Below are 12,754 nucleotides of genomic sequence, written 5' to 3'. Positions count from 1 at the left end.
GCTCGATGCGCTTCCATCTTAGCCACGCAAATGCAACATATACATATATATATATATATATGTATATATGGATATCTGTGGGACATCGGTACACACTCAGATTACTGTCCGAGGTGGCTACTGCAACGTGAATCCAAATGGAATATCATCTACTGAAATATGCGGCCGCTATTATGCGATAACTCCTCAATGAAGGATCGATAAAATAAACTCAATTTTCCTTTATATCCTGTATGTAAATAATGTAAAATATCACTTTAGCGATACGTGTTCCAATTCTGAAATTCCTATTACTGTAAAAGTATCATTTATTTTTGCAAATGATATTAAATTTTGTATTATATAGATTTTTCGAGGTTTTTAATATTAAGGTTATAACGATTGAAATTTTTAACAAAATTTTGATAGATTGGATAGGATGAGAATTTGTTAATATAGTCAGTATATACGTTTTGCGTGGTCGATAAGTCTCAAGTGGATTTGAAAACGGCGCGCTGGCTACGAGCTTGAACTGAGGAACGGAGAGAACGTTTCGGTCCAGTTTGCTGCGCAGGCGCAATGCGCACCTCGTGGGAAGGATGGCTGATCAGAACGAGGTAATGTCGCGTGTGCCAATTTTAGTAATTTTGGGTGCTACGGGAACCGGAAAGTCCAAATTGGGTATTGATTTGGCTCGCCGATTTTCCGGAGAAATTATCTCCGCCGACAGCATGCAGGTATGTTGAGAAAAATGTAATTTTTCAGTCTGACAAGTCAACCACGTTCTCATTAGGTTAGAATACCAACCTGCTACCTTAGCCGGCTAATTTTTAACTAAAATACTACCAATTACCTCTTTTATCATACGACTTTTAAGCTCACCTATGTTAAATTACTGGTTTTTCTTATTTTGTATTTCTTTCAATTATTTGTAACAATTTCTATGTTTTGTCAGAACACGTATTTTGTAACTCTTAAATTATTGTTATCGCAAGGATGAAAAAGTAATAAATCTAATGTATTTATTGTTACATTCTGTTGTATTTGTCTTTAACTATGCTTGACGATAGCGAGAATTGTCTGTAAAAAAATATAAGTAGTAACATAATAGCCCTGCACTAATCTTCGCAGTGGCTACTGACACTGCCTTTGTTTTTATTCCCAAGTGAGAGTAGTGCGTAGCGGTGAACGTAGAATTGAATCAGGGAGTTTTCTCACACACGTAGCTCACCGTGTCCGTGTGAAATGTGTCACTCACGGACACGGTGTACTACATATATGAGACAGCTCACTGTGTGCTTCGAGCCTACGTTTACTTATGTGTAGTGTACATGCACAATAAAAGATAAAATTATACTCTCTTTTGATAAATTCTTTATTACACTTGACATTTTTGTGTACTACACCTGCTTCAGTCAGATGAAAACAATAAACATTTTATTGGCCTGCAATGTTAATAATTCTGATTTAACTAAGAATATTACGCAGATTTCTCCTTTTCACTCTTCGACCTTTTTAGGTACATTCTGCTTTGCTTCACATTAATTTTGGATAAGCTCAATCACCGTACATAAATTTTGACGATTCCCCAAAGTGTACATAGACACGTCACATACAAATTCCTTCATTAGCGCGTCCTCGGCAACTCTCTGAGAGTAGAAATAAAAATTCCTCGCTCGGAAAAGCTGACCCAAAATTGTTATATCATTAAAAGAGAAATTTTTCAATCGAACGATGGATGTTAAATGAAGTTATTTTGGTATAAAATTATCTCGAGGGTTTTTACAAGGTTATCGACCACAGGATAATAAGGCAAGCGTAATTTTTATCGAGCTGAACTCAGTCCAAAGTTCACGTATGATTTCGAGGTCAATCTTTGCGACTATGAACTAGGGCGTTTTGACTGTGCCTCTCGAATGAGAAAAAAATTGTCCTTTTCTTCGTCGAAGGATCATAAGGATCGAAATTGCCCTTCCGTACCTCGAATTAAATTTTATTGAAAGTGAGAGTCGACCACCGGATCGTGAGACTTCCGGCCAGGGGACTCTTCTTCCGTTCAACGAATTGATGACATTACGAGTACTTATATACATTAATTACCCCTTTGTGGTTTTATTAGCAAAGCCAATTTTTCGATAACCAAGATGACTGTGCCAGGACCTTGCAGATAGTCCACCGGTACTTCCATATCGAATCCAAAGAAATAAAATGGAATTGGCGCTTCATCCCCCCATCCTCCTTACTTTTTCCATCAGTCGATTCTTGAAAAAGATCCCAAAAGGTAAATAGATCCTCGAGGAAGGCGTTTAATTAGCTTTCGATGACGTCAAGCGCTTATAAACTTCTCTACACCAAATATTGAAAGTCGTTAAACAAAACGCCTACGGTTCCCAGCAGTTTTTAGACATTTCCGCGATTTTTCTGAAGCACCCGTAAATCAGATGAAAAAGTCTTGCGAGAGATAGCCACGTGCCTGCCCACACCGACCGAAAAAGATGTCATACGCATATATAACCTCATCCTATATTTCTGGTAGCTTACCAAAGTCGAAAAATAATCAATCCTGAAAAAGTGGAAATATATATATATATATATATTGAACGATAAATCGGGAAATTTAATTAAAATGTGTTGGAAGAAAAATGACGTAATTGGAGGGAATAAAGGATTAATTTAAGAAACGGAGAGACGCCCGCCCCTGGAATTCGTCCACGAGGAAATATCAGATGAGATTTATGTGGCTGCGGGCGGTAGGCTTCTTATTATTTCTCGAGAGGAATTCTTTGGGGACCCACGTACAGAGACTCAGTCTACTCTTTATCTGGGCAGCGGCTAATGGAGATCACTGGGTGTGTGTGACAAAACCAGCCGAACGCTCTGGCACTCGTTGTTGAAAGGCACTGAAAGTCGTTCGGCCAGGAGCCGTCGGCTCTGAATTTTATCGGGCACCTTCAATTTTTCTACGCTCTGTGCCAGCCACGAGTTTATGTAATTTTGTAACTTTTGTTTACATCACTGTAACCTTGTTCCTTTACACACACATACACACACACAATAAATATACATTCCTCGTGTCCATAAATTCTTTTCGTTGATTTTCCCCGTTAATTTTTCCCCCTGCTCTAACAACAACAATAGTCGCAATTAATTATCCAATTGAGTAAAGTGTTACATAGCTCCCGGTGGTATACTTAGGAATGTATAGTGGAACAGTTAATCGATACCACACGTTTTTTTGGTCAATCACGAATCATTGGTAATTACTATCGTTTCAGCCACACGAACACAGGCTGGAAATTGTAAAACTAATTATCCTTTCGGCTCCATTATAGAAAAGCTAAGAGAGTATATGGCGCTTGTTTAATAGAGGGTTTCGCGTAACGTTCACTTTCTCGGAGCTGGCTCGCCACCACCACCACCACCACCACCGCTACCACCACCAGACTAGTTCCTAATCTACATAACTCTAGCTAAACACGATCCGGAACAATAATTCCTGGAGCCCGGAGGAGTTGTAAACTTTCAGGAATTCTGTCACAACACTTTAATGAAAAGCAAACGAGTGTTATTGTAGATTTATACTGAAACACGAACAAAACAGTGGGTCTGAATAACCAAAGTCAGTACGTGTAAAGAAGGTAAGGGGGAGAAGGACAATAATTCCACGTTATAGCGTTTAGTGAATTTTTAACAAAAATAAATATTTTACATGGATTGAATGTAATTGAACAAGAATATTGAAAGATTAAATATTCTTTTGGGATTTAAACATTACAACAGACTCTGTTCTCCATCGTGCAGATTTACAGAGAGAGAGAGAGAGAGCGCATATACTTTGTATTTGACGTTTGGTCCCTTTAAATTTTCGCCTTGATTGCGGAATGCCGAAGGCTCTCGCCGGCCACGTGCTTCGCTCGTATATGTGTGCGCGTGTGTTCGTGTGTTGATAGTTTATCGCAGGAGTCTCGCGGAAGCCAATCTACTCGGTTGTCCTTGAATTGGAAATAGTGCCCTACGTCATACTACTGGATACTCGTGACGGGCATCTCAAGGGATTCTTGAGAGAAACGCGGGAAAATCAATAACGTGCTCCGCAAAATCCCACGAAATATGTGTCACTTTTTACAAACCTATACATTTGTTATATATAATAATAATGATAATACTCTAATCTTTTTTCCTCGATAAGATATAGCACGCTGGATATTCAATGTTTCTCCGACGTAACTAATTAGTATTCAATCTCTAATATTGCTTTAATATTCATTGAACCGTAGCGGGCAAATGACTCTTCGCGATTTGCATTGAACATTTGTTTTTCGACGGGAGGAAAATATTTTTCGGCGCTGGAGGGGAGTGGGGGGAGGAAGTAGCGTTAGTTGTATTCACCACTACACTCGCTTTTTCCCGGCTCCGGTCACGTACAGCGCGTTTTCATAACCGGTTTTAAATCCATGGTGGACGATGACGCGTTGGCAGACTCTCAGTCGGATTGCCATCCGGTGAGAAATGATCGGAACACTCCTTTCCGAATTAGCGAAACATTTTGAATCGCTCGATTGCGCTCCTTGCAAATGTTCACCCTACGAGCGTGCTGCAGCGAGGTGTATCGAAAACCGTTGACAAAATTAAAAGTGCTGCAGCTACCGCGATACATGAATCAATTAAACAACGGTGAAGAGGGGGGGGGGGGGGAGGGGGGTTGGCATAACCAGGCAGAAAAATGAAGAATTCATGGATGGATTGATTTATGGAGCTGCTGTATGACTGCTACGAGAATTAATAAAATTAAACGTTGCTGGAAGAATGGATTAACGATTATGGTACGAGTATCAGGTTTTTATTGGCGAGATTGCGTAACGTCAATTGGCAAGTGGAAGTTACGTAAGAGCACTTTCTCGTTATCGTGATAAGGATGCTGCCCGTACGACTTATAGGATTTCCTATTAAACCACTGCATTTTAGTCGATTAATTATAATCATCGACGCTACAGGCATTTACCGAACTTTAACAAGACATTCCCTTACGCATAATCGCGACGACGCGTTTCCTTCATTTTTCTTATACACTTTTCACACCTATGTATATATATATATATATGTGTGTGTGTGTGTGTGTGTGTGTGTGTGTGTGTGTACTTTTGAGAGAAAAACTATCCACAGCGATAATAAAAGATGAATTTCGAATCGATCGCTTGGCGCCAGATAAGAAGTTATTGATAGATCGGGGAATCTGCGATTACGTCAAGCTTTGGTAGTCTCCGGCGTGATAAATGCACTGGTGGAGATCTCTATTTTCGGTCGATACACTCGATTTATTTTGAGAAAAGCTCCTTCGTTCGTCTCATTCTCGACTCGACGCTCTTCTCGAAGTATTCATCTTTATTTATATCAATATGGTATTATTATTATTATATACACAGGAATAATTAACGAGCTACGCGAATTAATTAATAATAATTGCTTTGCAGATTTTAATCCGACAAGGTTACACACTATATCTTACGAGAACTTGACAAATTTCCACTTGAGTTTCATTGATTAAATCGGTGCTTCGCGAAGACCGGACGGTTGACAATAATCGACGAGATGTAAATTGTGCAATCCACGTGGAATGTAGTTAGATTAGCAGATGAAAGACTTCTCTGCTGCTACTAGAAAAGGTTAGCATTTTAAATCAATCGATTTAATTGGACGCGCATCGTTGCAGCGAGCCTCTCCGACTATCTCCTAGCGAGAAATTCCATGGAAATGGAAAACTGGAAAATTGTCGAAAGATGGCGAAAGAAGAGCTTTTTCTTTTCTCTTCTAATTAATTGCTAAATTATATTCTTCCTCCTGTAATTCAATTAGTATCGTTTATCCAAATAATTAATTCCGAGATACGAGGTTAATTTTGGAAAAGGATGAAACGTCGAGAAGGTAAGTCGAGTTTGAAGGATCGATCCTGGTTGCATTGACCTTGAAACCTGAAAACGTGACCTTGATGTGTGAATCGGGTAATTGGACTGAGAGTTTTTTGTTGCTATCATTCGAATAAATTTTGCTGTGAGTGCGTTCACTGAAATATGTACTATATATACATTAATAGTCATTTGCTTGATATTTACGAATAGAATTTAATAAATTAAGTTTGATGCGATTCGAATAATTTGTTTCTTGATTAAATCGGTTATTTATTAAGGCTGAGTGCGTATATCAGTGGACCCATTCACAACGATCATTACTGGAATAAAAAAGTGTTTATTTCTCAGTGCAGCGGTGAGAGAGGAGGTAATCGACCATGTGGATGGAAAGGAAAGGGTCATGAATGGCTCCAGAATCATTTTGTAGCTCACTTAGTCGAAGGCTCGACGGCGCAAAGTAAGAAATCGGATGCTGGATCGCGGTTATTAAATTGTTGCTCCCTCGGGACATTCTAATCGGTCAGATAGGGAAAAACGGGGTGTCTCCTCTTAGACTCGAGGTCTGTTTTCTGTCCTTAATTAAACTTGTCACAATCAACTTCTAAAAAGACTAATCTTCTCGCTCTTTTTTCGCTCCCTAGACGCTTCTCTTCGTGGCCTGCTTCCAGAAGTCCACGAACCGGAAACGCGACGTGAAAGCAACATAAATTATATTAACGATCCTAGGCCAATCTATTATTTTATTTTTAATTTACCGATTGGTCCACGATTGACTCGTTGGAGCTTCACTTGGTTTCGCTCGGATTTAAATATATTTCAATCCTGACTTATTATTCTATTCGCAGTTTCGAGCCGAGACCAATTGACACGTTAGGAAATTTTCCTTTCAATTCACGTTGTTGAGAATTTTTTTCTGTCGCCTCGTTAGATCAGCGATAATTCCGAGGTTGAAAAATAGTTGCTGGGTCGACGACCGTAAAAAGGGTCCGCGTGTTTCTGTTATTGCGCATTAGGACAGTACCACCGCCCACGATGCATATAAAAACGATCTCTCTCTCTCTCTCTCTCTCTTGTTAATACACTTTACCACCTCGCAGAACTCGATATGAGTGTGCTAGTACAAAAATTGCACCAGGCGTCATAAATCCTAATTATATTCTTGTTTTACCTCCCCAAATTCTATCCCCACTTCTTTTCCAGTTTCTTCAATTGACCTTTTTATCATTGACGACGTTTGAACGTTATAACACCTAAATTCTTACACAAAGCATCACGTAGAATATAGTCATTCAGTCCCTTTAATTCATTCATAATTATATTTAGAATTCCCGTAAATCCAATTGTAAAAAAATATGCTTTCATTTCCTAATTTATCATCGTATGGCATTCAATAAAGTAGTTCGTCTGTATATATATGCAATGGAGAGATTTTGGAACACCTCAATTTTTACAAACCATCCAGGAATGTAATTTAATCATTCGATCCATCTAATTCATTCACTAATTATATTTGGCAATGACCATCCGTCGAATTGAAATAAATCGTGCTTTAAATTCATAATTAATCATCGTATATCTATCAATAAAGCAGTTCGTTTATATATGCAGTAGAAAGATAATTGAAAGATGTCAATTTGCAAAATTTACTATACGATTTAAACGTTAAAATCCTCTAATTAATTCATTATTCATATTTGGTAAGTGGCATAAATCCAATTGTAAAGAATCATGCTTTAATTTCATAATTAATCATCCTATAGCAATGAATGAACCATTTCGTCTATATATATGTGATAAAAGGATACTGAAATACCTCAATTTTCTGAAACCACCGTACGATTTCATCGCTGAATCCCTTTAATTCATTCACTAATCATATTTGGCAATTGCCGTCCATCGAATTATAAAAAGTCGTGCTTTAATTTCATAATTAATCATCTTGTATCTATCAGTGAAATAGCTTATCGATATATGTATGTATATATATATATATATATATATATATATATATATGCAATAGAAAGAAATTCCATCCTGCAGATTCAAAGAAGGATAGAGTTATACCATAAATTATTCAGTCCATTTGGTAGTAGGGACCACTTTCACAATCCGTGAGAATTTGAAAGTCAAAATTATCACACGAGCCGACACACCGTGTTGCTTCGACATTTTGCACCAAAAGTTTTTTAATTGGACTAAAAATACCATAGTGCGACCTTTTCAGATTTATGAGCGCTTCCTTCTCAAGTCGAAAATCTAAAACTATAAATACAACAAAGATTCAAATACACGCGCTCCTTTTTGACAGCAACCAAGAAATGCCCTGCTAACATTTCGATTTTATCCAAGTGAAACCACGAGGTAGATTTATTGCTTACCTTCAAACACCCTCGAATTTTTATAAAATGAACGATGTGGTGCAAAAGACCGAATTAATTACATGTAATAGGTTTAAAGTACTGATCACAAAATATGATTTACGAAAAACCTACCATATTTATTTAATTCTATTTAAAAAAAAAAAAAAAAAGAACAAACTTCATACAGCATACACAGTCGATTGAATAAACTATAAAACGATTATTGACGGCATAATTCAGAATAGAAATGATAATTAAAAACAGTAGGAATGAATTATGAAGTAATTTGATAAATAGCAGAGGGATAATTTTGTGTGAAAGGTTTGTAAGGAATAGAAGAAAGTCAGGTGGGAATTGCAGTGGTCGGTTGGGTCAGGGAAGATGGACAGGACGTGAAACCACGCGAAATACGATAAGCTAAAGGGAATCTACTTAGGCTTATGTGCTCAGTCAGTGGCACGTACGGGACGCGTCAGCCATTAGCATCGTGAATTCCGACTAATTATCACCAACGTTGAATGAACCTTCGGTCAGTCAAGTACCTTCGCTAAATAACAAATTCCCTTGGCTAGACCTTCTCGGAAAATTCAATAACTCGTTCGTACTCCTTCGACTCATCTCGCTTATTGAATTTTTTTCTTCAGGCTTATACGCTGAAAATATATCTACTCTTGCTAATAGGAATTCTATCAATTTTCTTAATTTGCAGGAGTGTTCGTCCGCTAGTACATTGGAGAGAGAGAAAGAGAGTTGAGCCGTTTGGCAGACAAAGTGAGCAACTTTGGTACCAGCAAGAAAAGTTGGAACCAATCATCATAGCAAATTACCACTTACACTTTAGGGGTTTCACTACCTCGTTGCGGGTATCGTAAAAATTCCCAGAGTCCGCAGCTTCTTTGTCGGCTCACTTCACCTCGTGAAGTATTTACAGCTACGTGACTCTGCTTCGAGCAATCTTGGACCAAGCTCTGTCCAAAGCTGACAATAATGAATCGTAAGCTGGATAGTATACGAGCTTCGTGAGTGAGATTCACGAATAAAAAGCGTGGAAAGTCGATCAAAAAGATCGGTAAGGCTGACTAAGGACTCTCTAGGATGAAATCGAGCCAATTTGCTAGGCGCAAAGCGAGCCTCGGGACACGCGTAAATATATATCATCACGGACATCAATCAAATTCACCGTGCTGTAGAATTGATAACGCTGTGAATCGATAAGAGATATAGGGATAATAAAGAGGCTATGCTAAACCTAGAGAAGGTTCTGCTCGTAGGAAGAAGAAAAATTGGCCTTCCAAGAAATAAATTCCAGAGACACAAATGGGGCAAATTGATCAAAGAGCTAGTGTAAAAGGCTCTTTGATGTGCCGGATGTGTTAAGTGAATATTGAAGCATAGAAACGGTAATGCTAGTAGTGAGTCTGCTGTTTGGGGGACCACGAGGAAGTATCGTAATATCCTGAGAACATCCTCGGCGGTTTTAACATGCCTCGCGTGCTATGGTGGTCCCCGAAAGTAGCCATAACCAAATTCTAACGCTAATGGCGAGCGACGTGCCGCTATGTGTTCACGTTTTCTAACGATTAGGTATTCATGCTGGGCCTTTTTTTGCATAATTTATTGCCTAGACTAATCAGGGGTCAGCCGAAATATTCCTTCGGCTCCCTTCTGGCCCCTTCTGGCCCCTTCTGCCCCCTCCAAAGCGCCCGCATCAAAAACCAATCATTTTCCACCTTTGATACGAGCTCTGCTTACCTCATCAAATTTTACAGCCACTACCCCGTTAAATCGCCTGTATATCTCAACGATCTCTCCTCCACTCATCCTTATCTTCTCGCATTCTCCCTTTAATTCCACGGCTTGCTGGAAATTCAAACTGTTCCATAAGTGTTTTCCTCGCGTTACTCCACTTCCGGTTCGTTCTTTTCGGCCAAAACGGTTCTCCGGGTCGCACAAAGGTTCAAGGTCACCTGGGCTGAGGAAGCAGAGAGAGAGAGAGAGAGAGAGAGAGAGAGAGAGAGAGAGAGAGAGAGAGAGAGAGAGTGGGGAAAACAGAAGAAGGAATATAGGAAAAGTTGGCGAGAGAGAGAGACGAATCTCGGAGGAAAGTGGCTCTAACGGTGAAGGGGAAGTTCGTTGTCTGGAGATATCCTGTTCTTTCGATGATTTATTAGTAACGCTGAGGAAACTTTGCGAAGACCGCCCACAGCTTGCAGATATTAAAATTTCTAACCAATTACTGCTACGCTTGGTCGGTACCTCGTGAAATGAAGCAATATTTGATCACAGAGATAAATAATGGCTGGCCACATATTTTATTCTTGCTCCCATTAGTGCCTCGCTACATAAATCTTTCTCCTAATTGCGCTGATTAACACTTTCTTCATTGACACGTGCTTCCAATCTACAGCTCACTCATGGTTTGCCCCTTGCGAAATCCTTTCTTTCATTTCTTTCTTATCGCGTTCACGCATCGCGAGCTAAACTTAATTTTATTCTTTTTAACCCCCTCCCCCCTCCCTATTCAACTATACAGAGAACGAGTATGCGTTCACAAATGCTAATTGTTACGTCAGCTCTCGACGATGATAAAATTCTCGTGTCTGGCGAAACAAGAGACCTAGCGATGCCCGCTAATCTCTAAAACGCGATTGCCACCATTCGTTTGGAGAGAGAGAGATAAGGTCCTTTTCTTCTCAGGGTGGGATCAGCTGACAAGTGTTCGCTTGATCTGCTTTACACTCATGAGAAAATAGACTCGGATGTCCTCGCCGCTCCAGCTTCTACGCGTGGAGTATAATTCGTACGAGTTACATCCGGATGATACTTACTTCCGCTCTTGTATGGATATTATCTTCAAGGCTCGTGCACGTCATGGCTTAAAGACGCCACGAAGAATGGAAGCTCATGATTCATGTAATAAGCACCCTGTACAAACTGGGGTCCCCTGTAAAGCCGCAATTAGGGGACTGATGACAACCCACTGGTCATTCAGTTATCGGGAAACAGTCCTCTGAAAAATCACTCTTATTCCTCTTGATACCTCCTGAAATATTTATCGAGACTTTTGCTGGATATATATTTTCTACTAGTAAAAATATTAGCTTGAATAGTCTTTATTATTGCAGAGTATATTTTATTAATTACACATTGATTAATTAAAAAATAAAGCACATGTCTATTACTTGTGCCAAATTAATTTAAATTATTTTCTATAACGAAAATTGTTAGATCTAATAGTAATTTGTTGTAGGTCATTTTATTATTTATTAAATAAACTAATTAAAATAGGGCATGTGCATATTAACTTGGATAGACCGAACAATCTAGAATTGGCTGGACTGGAATTTTGGCTTTACGTTGGACGTTCCGTTACACATACGAAACCGTGCGTTGGAACAGGTTTTGGTTGCTTGGTGTGTATCGAGAAGCCTGCGTGGACCCGCCTCCAACCTTCGTTCCGCTTCATTCATCCGCTTCTTGCGCGCGGTCCAGTCGGCAGCCTTTAATTCCCAACGCTCTAAATTTGCAAGAATTACTTTTCCCAATACCGATCTTTCTCGTCTATGGCCTTACCGTAAACCTACGCTCAAGTCCAACCTACATTAACGCCCTTTGGGAAGAATTAACGGATCAAATATTTCTTGCCACGAATATAAAAAAAAAACGCTGCATTTGGAAAACTGCTTAAGAGGATAAAACGAAAAAGATGTCATTTAAATTGGTCCAAGATTTTCGAGTTAATTGCAGCGATAAATCGGGGAATGGTGCGAAGCCTAAAAATTTCGACGAGTCCCAGCAGCCGGGACGAATTAAGTCGGAGGAAAAGGTCGGAAAACATGAAAGCTTTCTTAAAGAAGTCACCGGAAACTCTGGCAAATTCACGCAACTGACGCGTTAGCATAGGGTAGAGGAATAATGGGCTGGGGGAAAACGAGTGTTGCTCGAGATAGAACCAGTGATACAGGGGAGAGTTTGAGAGGGAAAAGGGGGAGGAGGAGGAGGGGGAGGGAGGGGGCGGAAGGAAAGCAACGTGTCCCCTACAGCGACACGTGGAGAAAATATTGGTAAAGTTTCGTACGAGTCACGCAACGATGACCGGCTCTCTTTCATTACCCAACATCCAAGGGGCTAACACCAATATTCTACTCAATATCGCAGTGGTGACCTGTCCCAATCCAAACTTTTACGTCTCTTCGTGATTCTCTCCTTTGCATCTATTTCAACTTTCCAATACAAATCCTCGAGTAACGATTAAACGGCAACTTTAATCAGGATTTTCTTAATTAAAAAATTATTATCATCCGCTACTTTAACATGCAAAAAGTCTGCAAGATTTGCGATCGTCAAGTCACGAGCAAGAAAGCTTTATGGAGCAATCTGTTTATTCGTAGAAAATTAGAAGCTACTCGGATGGACCGATAACGTTTACCAGGCCGGATCCATCCGATCTAATGGAAGATTTGTTACACTTCGATGGAAGAGTCAAAGAATCTATTTGCACTTGGCAAA

The 12,754-nt window shown here is 39.4% G+C and overlaps 1 protein-coding gene across 2 annotated transcripts in view; it reads left to right on the top strand.

Moving 5' to 3' along the window:
- Positions 1–579: 579 nt before the first annotated feature.
- The window catches only part of LOC136773236 (tRNA dimethylallyltransferase), a 50,970-nt gene continuing 38,795 nt past the window's right edge, over positions 580–12,754 (top strand). Inside the window, exon 1 of one of the 2 annotated variants that reach the window (XM_066726734.1) lies at positions 580–716. In XM_066726734.1, coding sequence (XP_066582831.1) covers positions 600–716 — 117 coding nt within the window. In that variant the 5' untranslated portion in view covers positions 580–599. Of the gene's footprint in view, positions 717–5,531; positions 5,643–12,754 lie in introns of those variants that run through there. The other variant, XM_066726735.1, reaches the window with a different exon arrangement.

The sequence above is a fragment of the Prorops nasuta genome, unplaced genomic scaffold (genome assembly GCF_024137725.1).
Source record: "Prorops nasuta isolate Cenicafe-Biocafe unplaced genomic scaffold, Cenicafe_Pnas_1.2 PNAS00005, whole genome shotgun sequence".
Classification (NCBI taxonomy): domain Eukaryota; kingdom Metazoa; phylum Arthropoda; class Insecta; order Hymenoptera; family Bethylidae; genus Prorops; species Prorops nasuta.
This window is presented reverse-complemented; position numbering and strand designations above follow the sequence as displayed.